Source organism: Notolepis coatsorum, assembly GCF_963971535.1.
Source record: "Notolepis coatsorum genome assembly, chromosome: 1".
Lineage (NCBI taxonomy): Eukaryota > Metazoa > Chordata > Actinopteri > Aulopiformes > Paralepididae > Notolepis > Notolepis coatsorum.
The window spans coordinates 180122387-180140442 of NC_140165.1; the positions used below are offsets into that span (position 1 = coordinate 180122387).

Below are 18056 nucleotides of genomic sequence, written 5' to 3' on the forward strand. Positions count from 1 at the left end.
AATGGGTACAGTGCAGTACAGCTCAATACATACAATTGTTAAGGGGATGCAGACCAGAGAAAGACTTTCGTCTTGTTTCCACCAGGGTCCCCCATTTCCAATTCATCGTAACATATATGACATACATGACATACAGATAGACAGTACTGCTACATCTATACATTTATGACATACCAGATTTGCAATTACAGTACTGTATTTGTGATACAAAAAGAGTCCAGAAAGAAAAGAGTATATACATTAGGCGTAGAAACTGTACATTGGATTGGGTAGGTGGGGGTGGGACTGTACATTGGAGGTGGTTGGGGGGGGGGGGGGGGGGGGGTGTTGGCGGGGGTTGTGTTCGGACATTTACAGGGGCCAGTTTCGAGTTGCAGTCTCCCTTAGGTGTTTTTTGAGAGTGTTTTTGAAAGTGGGTAGTGATTCACATTCCTTTACAGCTTTGGGTAGGGCGTTCCACATTGATGTGGCATAATTGCGAAACGTGTTTAGTCCCTTGTTTGAGCCGAATCTGGGTTTAACATGATTTGTGGAGCTCCCTCTGGTGTTGTGATCGTGGTATTCACTGACCTTTGGGAAGTATTTAGTCATGTACATGGGTACCTTGGTCGTGTAGTGTATCTTGTAGACCAGGCCCATTGCAAGTTGCTGTACTCTATCGTCTACTCTAAGCCATCCTAGGTTGTCAAAGTGGGCAGGGGTGAGGTGGGTTCTAGGAGTAAGGTCAAGCAGTAGTCTGACCAGTTTGTTTTGAGATGTTTGTAATTTTGTTTTTAGCGCCTTTGAGGTGCTTTGGTACCATGAGGTGCAAGCATAGTCGTAGTACCCTTGAATGAGTGCTCCTGCTAGAGTCTTCAGGGTATTCTTGTTTACCAGTGAGGAGATCCGGTATTGTACTGTAAGGATGGTTGTAGCTGTGTTCAACGAGCCCGCCAGCTTGTGTGTATTGTACTGTAAGGATGGTTGTAGCTGTGTTCAACGAGCCCGCCAGCTTATGTGTATTGTACTGTAAGGATGGTTGTAGCTGTGTTCAACGAGCCCGCCAGCTTGTGTGTATTGTACTGTAAGGATGGTTGTAGCTGTGTTCAGCGAGCCCGCCAGCTTGTGTGTATTGTACTGTAAGGATGGTTGTAGCTGTGTTCAACGAGCCCGCCAGCTTATGTGTATTGTACTGTAAGGATGGTTGTAGCTGTGTTCAACGAGCCCACCAGCTTGTGTGTATTGTACTGTAAGGATGGTTGTAGCTGTGTTCAACGAGCCCGCCAGCTTGTGTGTATTGTACTGTAAGGATGGTTGTAGCTGTGTTCAACGAGCCCGCCAGCTTGTGTGTATTGTACTGTAAGGATGGTTGTAGCTGTGTTCAACGAGCCCGCCAGCTTGTGTGTATTGTACTGTAAGGATGGTTGTAGCTGTGTTCAACGAGCCCGCCAGCTTATGTGTATTGTACTGTAAGGATGGTTGTAGCTGTGTTCAACGAGCCCGCCAGCTTATGTGTATTGTACTGTAAGGATGGTTGTAGCTGTGTTCAACGAGCCCGCCAGCTTGTGTGTATTGTACTGTAAGGATGGTTGTAGCTGTGTTCAACGAGCCCGCCAGCTTGTGTGTATTGTACTGTAAGGATGGTTGTAGCTGTGTTCAACGAGCCCGCCAGCTTATGTGTATTGTACTGTAAGGATGGTTGTAGCTGTGTTCAACGAGCCCGCCAGCTTGTGTGTATTGTACTGTAAGGATGGTTGTAGCTGTGTTCAACGAGCCCGCCAGCTTGTGTGTATTGTACTGTAAGGATGGTTGTAGCTGTGTTCAACGAGCCCGCCAGCTTGTGTGTATTGTACTGTAAGGATGGTTGTAGCTGTGTTCAACGAGCCCGCCAGCTTATGTGTATTGTACTGTAAGGATGGTTGTAGCTGTGTTCAACGAGCCCGCCAGCTTGTGTGTATTGTACTGTAAGGATGGTTGTAGCTGTGTTCAACGAGCCCGCCAGCTTGTGTGTATTGTACTGTAAGGATGGTTGTAGCTGTGTTCAACGAGCCCGCCAGCTTGTGTGTATTGTACTGTAAGGATGGTTGTAGCTGTGTTCAACGAGCCCGCCAGCTTATGTGTATTGGTACTGTAAGGATGGTTGTAGCTGTGTTCAACGAGCCCGCCAGCTTGTGTGTATTGTACTGTAAGGATGGTTGTAGCTGTGTTCAACGAGCCCGCCAGCTTATGTGTATTGTACTGTAAGGATGGTTGTAGCTGTGTTCAACGAGCCCGCCAGCTTGTGTGTATTGTACTGTAAGGATGGTTGTAGCTGTGTTCAACGAGCCCGCCAGCTTGTGTGTATTGTACTGTAAGGATGGTTGTAGCTGTGTTCAACGAGCCCGCCAGCTTGTGTGTATTGTACTGTAAGGATGGTTGTAGCTGTGTTCAACGAGCCCGCCAGCTTGTGTGTATTGTACTGTAAGGATGGTTGTAGCTGTGTTCAACGAGCCCGCCAGCTTGTGTGTATTGTACTGTAAGGATGGTTGTAGCTGTGTTCAACGAGCCCGCCAGCTTATGTGTATTGTACTGTAAGGATGGTTGTAGCTGTGTTCAACGAGCCCGCCAGCTTGTGTGTATTGTACTGTAAGGATGGTTGTAGCTGTGTTCAACGAGCCCGCCAGCTTGTGTGTATTGTACTGTAAGGATGGTTGTAGCTGTGTTCAACGAGCCCGCCAGCTTGTGTGTATTGTACTGTAAGGATGGTTGTAGCTGTGTTCAACGAGCCCGCCATCTTATGTGTATTGTACTGTAAGGATGGTTGTAGCTGTGTTCAACGAGCCCGCCAGCTGTAGTGTATTGGCCACGACGCGACTCAGTGTGAAAATAACTTTGAAGAGAGGTTTCAGGTTTCACATGGCTTTTTTGTTTATTCCGTCATTCAGCCAATCAGAGGCAGATCAGGGCTGGTCTTTGCATAATGAACGTGATATAGCCAATCAAAGGCAGATATATATATTTTTTTGATTGATTTTCAAATTATGCTGTGAAAATATAGGGTTGGGGTAACAACAACTACTACAATCATTGTCAGATTGTTGCAGTCTCGATGCAGACCACTAGAGGGAGCCTGCTGCCTACCAGCCCCACCCCGTCCCGTCCCTGCAGTGACATTGGCACCACTGCTCTTCTGATCCACCACACTAGTATCACGCTGCCCCCCCCCACTAGGTCTGAAGCAGTATGCCATATGTCTGAAGCAGTATGCCATATGTCTGAAGAAGTATGCACATGGCATGGAAGCAGTATGCACATGGTTTGAAGCAGTATGCACAAGGTTTGCTCCATACGGGACAGCATGGGGTCTGCAGTGTGTTGGTGGGGTGTAATGGTGACATTGCAGACAGCGTGGCCGACTGACCTACAAACGCTACAATGGTGAGAGAGAGAGAGAAAGGGAGAGAGGACCGTGACCTTCATACTACCGCTGTGTCCACTGCACTTCCTGGTTTGGCGTTTTATGATTGGATGATCGGATTCATTTGACAATTTTCAAAAACCACAAGTGAGTGTCCCATCTTAGTTGATTAAGTGGACATAGCACTGTGTCGTTAGGGTCTTAGTTGATTAAGTGGACATAGCACTGTGTCGTCGTTAGGGTCTTAGTTGATTAAGTGGACATAGCACTGTGTCGTCGTTAGGGTCTTAGTTGATTAAGTGGACATAGCACTGTGTCGTTAGGGTCTTAGTTGATTAAGTGGACATAGCTCTGTGTCGTTAGGGTCTTAGTTGATTAAGTGGACATAGCACTGTGTCGTTAGGGTCTTAGTTGATTAAGTGGACATAGCACTGTGTCGTTAGGGTCTTAGTTGATTAAGTGGACATAGCACTGTGTCGTTAGGGTCTTAGTTGATTAAGTGGACATAGCACTGTGTCGTTAGGGTCTTAGTTGATTAAGTGGACATAGCACTGTGTCGTTAGGGTCTTAGTTGATTAAGTGGACATAGCACTGTGTCGTTAGGGTCTTAGTTGATTAAGTGGACATAGCACTGTGTCGTTAGGGTCTTAGTTGATTAAGTGGACATAGCACTGTGTCGTTAGGGTCTTAGTTGATTAAGTGGACATAGCACTGTGTCGTTAGGGTCTTAGTTGATTAAGTGGACATAGCACTGTGTCGTTAGGGTCTTAGTTGATTAAGTGGACATAGCACTGTGTCGTTAGGGTCTTAGTTGATTAAGTGGACATAGCACTGTGTCGTTAGGGTCTTAGTTGATTAAGTGGACATAGCACTGTGTCGTTAGGGTCTTAGTTGATTAAGTGGACATAGCACTGTGTCGTCGTTAGGGTCTTAGTTGATTAAGTGGACATAGCACTGTGTCGTTAGGGTCTTAGTTGATTAAGTGGACATAGCACTGTGTCGTTAGGGTCTTAGTTGATTAAGTGGACATAGCACTGTGTCGTCGTTAGGGTCTTAGTTGATTAAGTGGACATAGCACTGTGTCGTCGTTAGGGTCTTAGTTGATTAAGTGGACATAGCACTGTGTCGTTAGGGTCTTAGTTGATTAAGTGGACATAGCACTGTGTCGTTAGGGTCTTAGTTGATTAAGTGGACATAGCACTGTGTCGTTAGGGTCTTAGTTGATTAAGTGGACATAGCACTGTGTCGTCGTTAGGGTCTTAGTTGATTAAGTGGACATAGCACTGTGTCGTCGTTAGGGTCTTAGTTGATTAAGTGGACATAGCACTGTGTCGTCGTTAGGGTCTTAGTTGATTAAGTGGACATAGCACTGTGTCGTCGTTAGGGTCTTAGTTGATTAAGTGGACATAGCACTGTGTCGTTAGGGTCTTAGTTGATTAAGTGGACATAGCACTGTGTCGTTAGGGTCTTAGTTGATTAAGTGGACATAGCACTGTGTCGTTAGGGTCTTAGTTGATTAAGTGGACATAGCACTGTGTCGTCGTTAGGGTCTTAGTTGATTAAGTGGACATAGCTCTGTCATTAGGGTCTTAGTTGATTAAGTGGACATAGCTCTGTCATTAGGGTCTTAGTTTAAGTCGACATAGCTCTGTCATTAGGGTCTTAGTTTAAGTCGACATAGCTCTGTCGTTGGGGTCTTAGTTTAAGTCGACATAGCTCTGTCGTTGGGGTCTTAGTTTAAGTCGACATAGCGCTGTTGTTAAGAGTCTTGATTATGTGGACATAGCACTATCGTTTTATTTATTAATTGAAATGCTATTTGACAAAATGCTATGACTGTAAGTAAGAAATTGGCTTGATCCATCCTAAGAACACATGAAGCATAATGTCACCGTCAAATGTAGTCATTAATATAGGATTCTATAGGTGATCAAGATGATTTGTAGTTACACCCTCAGCAAACACAGTGCTGTGAGACAGCTGGGTGGTGATGTTTACTGACATGGTCAACAGACAGACAGACAGACAGACAGACAGACAGACAGACAGACAGACAGACAGACAGACAGACAGACAGACAGACAGACAGACAGACAGAGCCCCCCCCCCCCCTCTCTCTGCTTTGTAAAGGTCCTTCAGCTTTAAGGGAGAGAGAAATCAGTCAGGCCAAACCACTGTGCGTCTGTGTGTTTGGTGCATCCTGGACAGAGATCCAGACACAAACACAATGCTGAAGACACATGCAACACTGCATATACATGAGACACACACTAGACTCAAGGACAGAGGGCATAGGACTGGATATAAACTACTCACAACAAACACACGCCAAGCTGTACCGATACACATAGACATGAGCGCACACATAACTCTGTGTGTGCGCCATTTTAAGTCCACTCCCCTTTTATAGAATAACATCCTCTTCTCTAGCTCTGCTGTCTGATCACTTCATTATTTATCCAACTCACCCACTTCCATCTCATTGCCCACACACACACACACACGCCTTTTTTTGCGACCACGCCTAATGTGTGTCTGGGGTGGTGGGTCAAACAGGCCTGGCCTAATTTTGAAAAGCAAGGGTCTATAAAAACCTAGGAGCTCCTCAGAGAACCTGCCTCGTCACATGTACTATCATTATAGTATCCATCTGTCCCTGGAGTACACACACACGCAAGAGACACACAAATGAAAGCAGAGCACTGATGGCTGTTTAACCCAATGCCACAGCAGCACCCCCCCCCCTTGTATGCTTCTAAGTCTCTGGGGCTTTCCTGACTCCTGCCCCCATCCCATCCTGCCGATAAGAAAGATCTCCCTCTCCATCCATCTATCTCTCCCTCTCCCTATCTCTCCCTCTCTCTCATTTACGTCACTTTTCTCCTGTTGTGTTGCTGCTACTGGACTGTAGACTTATTGAAAATCAACAAGAGCTGTATTGAAAAGAAGAAGAAAAAGATCAACTGATTAATGTCATACTGTATATAATCCTTGTCTTCTACTTTATAAAACTAATCTATGCTGGAGTCAGATTACTAAAACATTTAACAGCAAAATGTACTTGTAATGATGGACACATAAGGAGTCCTGATGTATTTCCCTTTGAAGACCCCCCCACACACACTCCAGTACAGACTGGCTAATACCATGAGGGTCAAATAGAGACAGAGAGAGTGAGAGAGTGAGAGAGTGAGAGACAGAGAGAGAGAGACAGACAGACAGACAGAGAGAGAGAGAGAGGTCATCCAGGGGTTAGGGGACAGGAACACAGCTATGAAAGCGTTAAGTAGGTCACAGAGCCATACATGTCACAAGCCATAAACTCTATGTAACATTCATGAATGCTCCATACGCACACATGCATACACATCAGACATATGAACACAAATACACACGGACAATTAGGCGGCCAGCCATGCACGCAACTACACATTCATGGAAACCTGTATGTGGGGGCTGGGCCACCTTGGTTACCGATATAACACACATACACACTAGTGCACTGCAACCCTGCCCAAGCCCGACGGGGCCCTACCCGACCCGACGGGTTCGGGCTGGGTAGGGCTTTATTTTTAAATAAATAATTTGGGCTCGGCCGGGCCGGGCACCGCCGTTTTTTATTTTTATTTTCATTTTTTTTATTGCGTTTTTTCTTTCTTTCATATAACTAGGGTTATATAGGATAACCTTCGTTTTCCTTAAAGGGGAACTATTTTACTATTCCTAGCACTATTTGGGCAACTTTAAACAATTCCTGTCAGTCTATTGAAGACATCTGTACGTTTAAAAAAAAAAAATGCATTGGTTTATATTTCTAATCAAGTACTCAAACCCATCATTTTTCAGCCACAAGAAATCAGGCTGTTATGGCCTGGCTCCGCCCATAAGCACTTTGAGTGACAGTCAGTCGAGAGAGAGAGAGAGAGAGAGGGGGTGTAGACAGACAGACACCCTATGTCTATACGTTGTGTTAGTTTGCTGCTGCTATGAGAGAGAGAGAGAGAGAGAGAGAGAGAGAGAGACAGACAGACACCCTATGTCTATACATTGTGTTAGTTTGCTGCTGCTATGAGAGAGAGAGAGAGAGAGAGAGCGAGAGCGAGAGAGAGCGAGAGCGAGAGAGAGAAAAAAAAAGTGTAAACACTCTGCGTGTCCTCCCGGGAGAGGGAGCCGGGAGGACACGCAGAGTGTTTACAGTTCTCTCTCTCTCGGTTCGGGAGCATGAGCTGTCTGTGGCGCAGCGCGGTGGTGGACTTCCTCGAGAGGGAGAGGGAGACGCAGAGCGTTTACAGTTCTCTGCTTCTCTCGCTCGGCGGGCAGCTAGAGGGGGCGGGTGTTATTATGCAAATGCACCATATGACGTCCCATATAGGCAAATTTTCAGATGACTCACTTGAGGGAGGGACATTATTGTGAGGGGAGAATTGGAAGAATGCGCCAAATCGAGAATTAGAGACATAGATTCTATTACTATAAGTCCACATAGCTAGAAAATAACCCTAAACACAGGAAAAGGTCATTTATAAGATAGTTCCCCTTTAAGTTTCCCTGAATTAGGTCTAGGAAACCTAATGGCCTCTAAATGATATCGCAATATTTTTTGGCCATATCACGATACACAATATATATCGCGATATTTTGACATTTCCTCTAAAGCACTTCAAAATGCTTGATTTAACCCTTTGATGCATACAGTCACGCCAATATGATGATTATAATAGCCCCTGCAACTAGGGGTGGGACGATGCATCGATCCAGATCGATATATTGATCTATTATCAATGATCCAATAGGATCGATGCAACGTAAAAAGATCGATTCATATTGCGATACTCTTATTTTGAAAATCCTGTGGAGAGTTGTATCCGCTCTACAGCACAGCGCAGTAGCGTCTGAAACACGGACATTACAACAGAGCAAGCCTACATAGTGTGCCTATTTTGCGACCCAAAACAAGTCCTTGCTGTTTTTTTTTTTTTTTTTTACTTCATTTTTTAGCGTTTATCGCTTTTCTGGTCAAGCATGACCGACAGATGCAGGGTGAAACGGGAGGGAGAACAGGGGAAGACATTCGGCAAATGACGGCAGGTCCGGGAATCGAACTCGGAGTCAACCAGATCCGTGACGCAGCACGGTATTCCCCGACGCTTTCGCGTCGAGGTACATGGTGAGCTACTGGAGCTCCCAAGTCCTTGCTGTTTTATTCCGCAAGAGGGTCAAATGCCATTCAACACCGCTCTTAAAGAGCACCTACGGGAGGCTGCAATTCAAAACTGGCCACCGTAAATGTCCAAACCCCCCACCCCCTCCTAATAGACAGTCTCCTCCCCACCGCATGTATATTCTCTCCCCGCCGTATATGTATATTTCTCTCCCACCCACCCACCCCCTCCTAATGTACAGTCCCCTCCCCATTAGGGATGCACCGATATGAAAATTGGCCACCGATACCGATTGTTCAACTAACACAATCGGCCGATACCGATACTTGTGGCAAAAAATAAGTATTTGTAATTCTTTTTAATATATATATTTTTTTAATATTTATTTCTTTTAATTTTTTTTTTAATGAAACTACTGTATATTTGTATTTGTAGGCCTCTTTACTTACTTAAAAAAAGGAAACATCAAGAAATATGTTTATGGTATTAATTCCACCATGCCATGTATCACTATCCCTCTCCCAGTATCGTCTGGCGGCCTGCAGATGGATACTATTCTCTCAACCAGAGCTTTCAACCAATGCAATAGAACCATTTTGATTGACAGTCGATTCGGCCAATTACGCCACACCGCTAGCACCCACCTCCTGCTGTTCTTACCACCAATCGGCAAGCGTTTATTCATTTTCTACTTCCGGGCATGCCGCCATTGATCTGCTTGCGAGAGCACAACAAACTTAACGTAGCTAATACGTTAGCTGCCCGCCGACCATCGCTCCACAGGATGACCAAACGAGACAATGATTTTACTGCAACAAATGTTATAATAAAACAAAGCCTTTCTATACATTTGTCTGGTTGAAAACTTTATTAACAGATTGCAGAATGGGTAGTTTGGTACGGAATGAGCAACGGAATGGAACTGAGATATGAACGGAGTAATGCCTTGCTTGCTATCTTCGGGTAAATAATATGCTGATGTTATTGAACGTGTAACACTAACTATATAACGTTAATGCCACAAAACGAATGTTTGTGTCATTTTAACAGCAGATACTTTCTTAAATGCCATCTTCCCGAGAGAGGGGTGTTGACGGGGAGCTGTGATGGGTTCGCTTGGTTGTGTTATTAATAGCATTGAACAGCTAACCGAAAGCTAGCGTTAACTAACGTTAAAGGTTTAGCCATAACGTTACGTTGGCTAAAGTTGGGGCTATTCATAATCCAGCAATAATGGCTGCAGACCTGCAAGCAAAGTACAGCAAGTTGGCAAAGGAGTATTCCAACGTAAATCACATTTTCACCAGTAACGTTAGTCTTCTATCTCCCGGTAGCTCATGCTAGCTAACCTAGCTCATGTTAGCGTCGTCACTGAGCGACCACCTCGCGTACACAATTAATGACATGTTGCGGACAGCCATATCGGTGACAATGTTTAGCTTTTAGTGCCAAATGATAGGAGTCTGAAGCGGAGTCTCAAAAGAGAATGTTGAATATTTAGTAGTAACTTTGATGCAGTAGCTTGTGTGTGTGTGGGGGACTGGGGCCGGCGTTGTGCAGGATGCGACTGAACTTATCGGCTACTGCCATCGGCACATTCGAGCTTATCGGCCGATAGGCCGATTGCAGTCAACAAGGCACTTATCGGCCGATACCGATACCCGACCGATACATCGGTGCACCCCTACTCCCCATCATATGTATATACTCTGTCAGGATCTATGAGTAACAGTACTGTATATTTGAATACCGTATATGTCACAAATGTATCAGTACTAAATACCGATATGTCCCTATGCCATAAATGTCATGTATGTTGAGTATGTCATAAATGTCAATATGAATTGAAAATGGGGGACCCTGATGTAAACAAGACAAACGTCTTTCTCTGGTCTGCATCCCCTTAACAATTGTGTGTATTGAGCCGTACTGTATTGTACCCATTCTGCAATCTGTTAAATAAAGTTTTCATTAATTCATTCATTCATGCATCTAACATGCAATCCTCGCCATTCCACTATGCCCACGTTGCGTTAAAGACCGAAATTAACGTTACGTTAGCGTAAGCTAACAAGCTAAACCCTGATCAGAGCCATAGACAGGGAACCGCAGAGTAAGGACTGGGGAAGGGGCAGGCATTCTCCCTTTCTGTGTGTGTGTGTGTGTGTGTGTGTGTGTGCGTGCGTGCGTTTGGAAAGATCAGATGAAGTCAGACAAGTATATTATATTGATAGTAAATGTACTGAGGGTGGACAGATCATGTTGATATTTAAACATAAAAAATACAATACATAATAAATGTATTCATGATCATCATGCAACATAAAAGAATTGTAGGAACGGTTTGGGAGAGGAAGGGGTTTTAGGTTGCGTGTTGTGAGTTCCAAAAATATAAACTTTATTATAAAGTTTAAAGCTCAATATATCAAAACGTGGCACTTTATAGTGAACAGGAGCTCTATTTGTATTAAAAACAATAGATTGTTTTTCATTTAAATGTCTGGAAGAGCTCAAAAATAAAAATGTCAAATGATATTTCCGTTGCCTTTTTTGAGTTGATCTAAATGTTACCGATTGTGTTAAATGAGCATATAATATCATCTCATATCGATCGCAGGCACCTGAATCGAATCGTATCGTGGCAGACGAGAGGAGAGAGAGAGAGTGAGAGAGCGAGCACCCCCCCCCCCCCCCGCACCGTTTTGTTTTCGGTTTGCGTTTGAGCGTCTAAGTTGCCGTAGTTGATGATGTCATACTAGAATATCAACACATGAAGACACAGAGTTGGAACCAACCTGGAGGAGCCCGATGCATGAAGCGATATAAAGAAACGAATAGCCAATAAATGTGAAGTTATCTTTGAACCTCTCGTCAAGCCTCGTCAATATACCCCCCCCCTTCCTCACTAATGGAACTGGTGTCGTGGAGTCACTCCACTGTGAGCGTTTCCAGGGTTAGCGGCTAACTTAGTTATCCAGAACACAAACAGGTCCTACCAACTATTCTAACACACACACACAAAGTGAAAAGGTCACACTCAAATAGCCAGCCTGGTAATGATCCTCCATAGTGTACAGAACAGCATAGAGGAGAGGAGGAGGGTCTAGAAAATATAGGCCAATTTTTCTGCTCAACTGCATTTATGTTGAAAGGCAGCAGAGACTAAATGAATCCTACTGAGACACTTAACAGTCCCTCTATCCATCCTTCTCCCTATTCATCTTGCTCCTTCCTTTTTTCCCCCATCCTGGTATCTGGCAACTGTTGCCTGGATACAGCAAATTAAAGGGACGCAAACATGTCCTCAGAGAGGGAGGGCTAAGAGCGTCTAATGGAACGGGCTGGAAGAGGAGGAGGGTATGGGGAAAGGCATGGGAGAGGAAGTGCATTATTGAGGAGGTGGTGTTGGCTGGAAGGAGCAGGTGGTTTGTATCCCGGAGTGAACAAGTGAGTCTAAAATACCAGGCTAGAATACCAGGCTAAAATACCAGATTAGAATACCAGGCTAAAATACCAGACTAGAATACTAGGCTAAAATACCAGACTAGAATATCCAATATTAGAGCCATGTTTGGATTTTAATAACATTTAACATACTACTGTAGAATAATGCTAGATTTCACCAACAATCATATCTATCCAATGACCCCGAACTAAAGGTCGAAGTCTAAATTGTTGGGTAAAAGCAGTGGGACAGACAGGTACCCGACTCAGTATCAGGATTGGCAGTGAAGAAGTGGTAACGGTACATCACATGGCGTCATGGGAAAGCGGAGTGAAGCCGACGGCATCAACCAGTATTGCCCATCTGTGTCATTTTAACTTTCCCTTCCTCTACTGAGTTTAAAGGAGGGCAGCATGATTGTAATTCTTCCGGGGGCCGTGCTGCCAGCTTACCGGAACGATCACGTCTTCATAGAAACTCCAGGCCAGAGCCCAGCGCATGGTGCGTCCCTGGCAGAACTCAGTGTGGGTCACTTTGGACACCTGGGGATACAGAAAATACACTTCAATATAATAGCACTCTCAATACACGATAGTCAAATTTAAAACACACATTACATATACCTAGGCCTGGGGCGGCTGAGTGGCGCAGTGGGCAATGTGCTTGACACTAACGCAGGATATGCTGGTATCGAGCCCAGCTCTCTGCGTTGCTACCGGTTTGGCTGGCCGTCATACTAACACAATTGGCAGTGTTAGAGGGTGGGAAAGCCGGTGGGTGGGGATTGGACGTTGTGGACAGCGACTCCTACAGGTCGGTTGGGTGACGCCGGTACGGCGGAAACAGGAAGTATCGGGGGCAGCGTGAGCCTCCCACGCGTTACTCCTCGCCACTGAGAGTGCGAGCTGTTGCGGTGAAAAGATGCGACAGGCTGCCTCCTCATGTACCGAAGGGGACACGTGATGCAAGGCTTCCGTCCTCACTACAGCCGACCAGTGGGAGGCATAGTCTAGCAACGTTCAAGACAGGGGAGGGAAGAATTGGAAATACGAAATTGGGATGGGAGAAAAATAGAAAATAAGGAGAAAAATTGGATACAAAAAAACATATACCTAGGCCTGGCCATTTAAAACAAATATAATCCATATCACTAGGCACGCCTCCTGTTAGTAATTAGTAAACTAATTAGTTGTTAGGATGTTGATATGATAATAATAATTTTCAGATGATTGGTTGCTTACTTAAGCTTGCTTTTCATATGGAATGAGATATTTCTTCTATTGGGCATCACAATGCAATTCACAAATAGGTTGTTGGGCTCTATTAGAACTACATTTAAAGATGAAAGATTAAGATTTAAAGAGGCCCTATTGCAGAAGATCAACAATGTTACAGATTTGTCAATAAGAAATTCGAATTTGACTAAATGGAACCTTATATATAAACCACTGTGACTGTACTACCGTATACATCTGTATTTATTAGGGGTGTAACAGTACACACAAACCATGGTTCGGTACGCACCTCGGTTTTGAAGTCACGGTTCACGGTTAATTTCAGTACAGTGGGGGAAAGTTAGCAGAACGTGGCTTTCCATGTTCCACCCAGCAGTGACATAGTGTGCAGTTACTGTTAAGTAGGGCTGTCAACAAATATTATATATTCAAATGAATAATGTAATGTAATGTAAAAAAAAAACGAATGTAAAATTAACATTATATTGTGAAATAAATCAGCCCCAGGCTGTCTTCCTCTCAACTTCTCGCGTGGGACTGAATGCGCTGCATGACGGACAGGAGACACGCAAAAATTATTTTCATCGAGCCGAAGAACGTGCCAGTAGTAACAACAACAACTATGGCGTGATGGCAGATAATTCAGAACCCAACTTGGTCGCGGAGACAGTGATTTGCACTCTGAGCAATCTAAAAGCCCCACTTGGAAATACTTCAGATTTTTATCAACTTGTGGAACCTCGAGACAAAGTTGTAAACTACAGCTGGCCTACCTTCTTTTTTATGCTAATAGTAATACTATTTTGGGAGTCCTAGCGTCAAGAATGTAAGTAGTGTAACTTGTAGATATTGAATAATGAATAGAGACAGAAGCGTCATGCAGGTCCCTAATGGTTTGATTACCATTTCCAGTTTCATGCCAAGGAAAAGATATCGCTTCATGTTTATAACACCTATATGCTGTAAATGTTCATTAATTTGATCTTGCTCTGAGAGACAGCCCCTTCTCAATCTAGCACCAATCTCTTCACACACACACTGAAGAGAGAGGGTGTGTGTGTGTGTTTGCCATACTATGAGGCTATGCTAAATTACAGGTAATCTCTCAGTGGTGTGCATGGGCTGAACGAACATCCGGCCCTTTGCGCAAATTCTATTTTGGGAAGGAATTTTCAATTAAGTTCTGCACACAAAAAAGTTCTGTATGTGTGTTCTGCTAGTGGTTAAAGTAACGTTTCATCTGTTCGATAGACAGTGCACACTGAACTGAAGGTTCCGTACCGAAACGGTTCGGTACGAATACATGTACAGTTACACCCCTAGTATGTATGTATAAACCACTGTGACTATAATCTACATCTGTATTTATATATAAACCACTGTGACTGTACACTACATCTGTATTTATATATAAACCACTGACTGTACTCCACATCTGTATTTATATGTAAACCATTGTGACTGTACTCCACATCTGTATTTATATGTAAACCATTGTTACGGTACTCTACATCTGTATTTATATATAAACCACTGTGACTGTACTCTACATATGTAATACAGATGTGGAGTACAGTCAGTGGTTTATATATAAATACATATTATGTATTTATATATAAACCACTGACTGTACTCCACATCTGTATTTATATGTAAACCATTGTGACTGTACTCTACATCTGTATTTATATGTAAACCATTGTGACTGTACTCCACTAGGGATGCCATATCGGCCGATACCGATCCGATATCGATCGTTTTTTTATAAAAAAAAATTATAATAATTTTATATAAATTATATTTTTTTTTAATAAAATATATATATTATATAATTAGACTTGTACTTGTATTATCTGCGAGACATCGCCACCACGCAAAAAGTCAAAATGCTCGCTATCTGCAAACAGCTCCACTGTCTGTGTGTACTCAAGTAGCCTCCAGCTACGGCCAGGATTCTCCGGCGCTGCAGCTGGACCCTATTGGTATAAATCACATTCAGCATGCCCTCAGCCCGAATACGCATCGAATCAATGTTATAAGACATTGATATCAGGAGCCAGTGATGGGCAAGCTACTTGGAAAATGTAGCAAGCTACACTACAAGTTACTCTCGATTAAATATAGCTCAACTACAATGGAAGCTATCCCCAGAGAAATGTAGCAAGCTACACTACAAGAACATGGCAAAAATAGCTAGCTATATCGGCACTACTTTTTTTTTTTTTTATAAACTTCGTGATCAAGTTTCCACCAAACAAATAGGCAGTTTGATTGTTTATTATAAAACTGAAACAAGCCAGGGGAGCTCCCGTAGCTCACCGCATATCTCGGCGCTATTTCTGCGTCGGGGAAAACCGTGCTCGTCACGGATCTGGGGGACACGAGTTCGATTCCCGGACCCGCCGTCATTTCTCAGAATGTCTTCCCCTGCTCTACATCCCATTTCAACCTGTTTCTGTCGGTCATGCTTGACCAGAAAAGCGATAAACGCTAAAAAATTGTTTAAAAAAAAAAAAACTGAAACAAGCCCTCGGTCTGGCTTTTTGTGTCATCCTTTTATGTACAAAATCCAGGAAGGCAAGTTTAGCTGGGTGCAGCCTCTACAAAAGAAAATAAAGAGACCATTTGGTTTTATCAGTTTTTATAGTATAGTTTGTTGATTACTTTTGATGCAGTAATGGTCTTTTTCTTTTCTATTCTATCTTTATGTATTATTTATCCCTAAACTCTGCATCTTCTGAAACCTGCCCACTTTATCAACCAAAAACACACTTCTTCAATATCTGAATTGTAACTGTTTTACAGTGCTACCATGTATATACTACTACCAACTATGCTAATATGTCTATACTACTACAGTATGTACTCAGAGTATAACACTCAAGCTTGACACTGACAAACAATACTACTTATCCTTGGCTGCTAGATATGTACCACTCCTGCTGACTTGTTGTACACAATTTGTAAGTTGCTTTGAATGAAAGTGTCAGCTAAATGACCAAATGTATTTAAATATGTAACTCACAAAACATTCCATGGCCCCAAAATCATGTGGGGACCCCCCCTGGGGGTCCTGTCCCACAGGTTGAGAACCACTGCTTTTCCCTCTTTCTTCCTTTTCTCCACCCCCATAATATTGTTCATTTTCTGCCTACAGTGAAACATCATCATGATAGCAGCTATTACAGTAGTTAAAGCTGTTGACAAAAAGTGTACTGACTTGTGTGCTGTTTGGGAACAGTTGATTTTCATCAGCTCACCTGAATGTGTTCTCAAGTTAGTGCTGGACGTGTTGAGAGCAGCATATGTTTTAGCCGTTTTTTCAGTCAAACTCATAAATGTGTCCCAGATAGGCATCATCATCATCATCTTTATCAATGCCATCGAACCCCTCTGCCATTTCGCGCGGACTGGTTCATGTAATCCGTTAAATTGCATTCATTCAGTACGTCTGCTCTGTGTTTTGATTTTCACTTCCTGCTTTGCGGCTGGAGTCCCGCCCTATCCTGCCTCTGCCTCGTAATGTTTTGGCCTACCATACCCAATCGTGAGTCGTCATACTCATATCTAAACCAACCAACCAATCATAGTGGGTTTTTTACGGGGAGTTTTTTTTTCTCCTCACATCTTCTAGTCTAGACTGTTTCTCCCGAAAGTAGCGTGTAACGTTTCTCGTCGCTACGTCACTACTTCGTTCTATAAATAGCTCCGCTACAGAGATCGCTACCCTGGTTAAAAAGTAGCGACGCTACCAGCACGCTACTGATAATTGTAATTAAGCTATGTAGCGTCGCTACTTGTAGCTAGCTACTGCCCATCACTGTCAGGAGCTATCTGTAGCTACTGTTAGCCGGCTAGATAACATTAAGACAACGCCTCAGTGAACTATTTAGTTTAGAGCTAATGTGAGCTAACGTGAGCTACCGAGTCAACAGAGGTAACTTATCATGCACTCGACTATTGCTGGAGCATTTGTTGATATCAGCAGCTATCAGTAGCTAGCCAGCTAGATAACGTTAGACAATGCCTCATGTAGTCACTGGGTCATTTAGTTTAAACAGTAACGTTAGCTTGGTAGGTAGCCAACGTTAGCTCACGTCGCATGCACTAGAGCAGACTGTTGCCGGAGGCAGCCTCTTGTTTACATGGGTGCGGGAGGGGCAGGAGGAGAAGGAGGAGCCGTACGCTGCAAGCAGCTCTGTGTGTCTGAGAGAGAGCAGTGAGATCTCCGCTAAGAATTGGATCATGTTTTCCGATCGGTTTTGACGATCGGCGAAAATAAAGCATTATCACGATCACCGATCTCATATTTATACTGAATATCGGCCGATACCGATCGCTGGCCGATCGATCGGGGCATCCCTATACTCCACATCTGTATTTATGGGTGAAAAATAAGTACATTAGCATCAAATATCAGAAAAAAATGTCATGTTATGGTGTGAAGGCCCCTAAGAGAGCAGCTCCTAGCAGGCATGAAGGACATGTTTGTGTGAAGGAGGTCACACGGCACGGGCCTCAGGAATACCATGGACAGTATCCACTTCATACTTTTCAATCGATAATAGGTGGGGTTTCACAAGGGATGTGTGTCACTTAGCTGAAGGTCAGGCAGGTCAGGGGTGTCAGGTTAACCCCTAGACACTTACTGAATTAAACAACCACTGGAAATAGATGGAAGACTAGAGCGGAGACGGGCGAGTGCAAGTGGCACAACATTAGCAGATTAACCAGGCTAGGTTTAGTTTTTTATACACTGGAAAATGAGGGAACACCATGTTTTCCTGGGCAGTCGTCAAGGCTCCACTCAGGCTGATGAGCCGTGACAGCACTGTGAC

At 43.8% G+C, this 18056-nt stretch overlaps 1 protein-coding gene across 2 annotated transcripts in view; it reads right to left on the bottom strand.

Moving 5' to 3' along the window:
• mettl16 (methyltransferase 16, N6-methyladenosine) overlaps nucleotides 1–18056 on the bottom strand; it is a 187463-nt gene that overhangs the window by 41699 nt on the left and 127708 nt on the right. Inside the window, exon 8 of one of the 2 annotated variants that reach the window (XM_084318518.1) lies at nucleotides 12436–12525. The exons of the other annotated variant lie outside the window; for it this stretch is intronic. Coding sequence (XP_084174644.1) covers nucleotides 12436–12525 — 90 coding nt within the window. The remainder of the gene's footprint in view (nucleotides 1–12435; nucleotides 12526–18056) is intronic. 2 annotated transcript variants of the gene reach the window in all.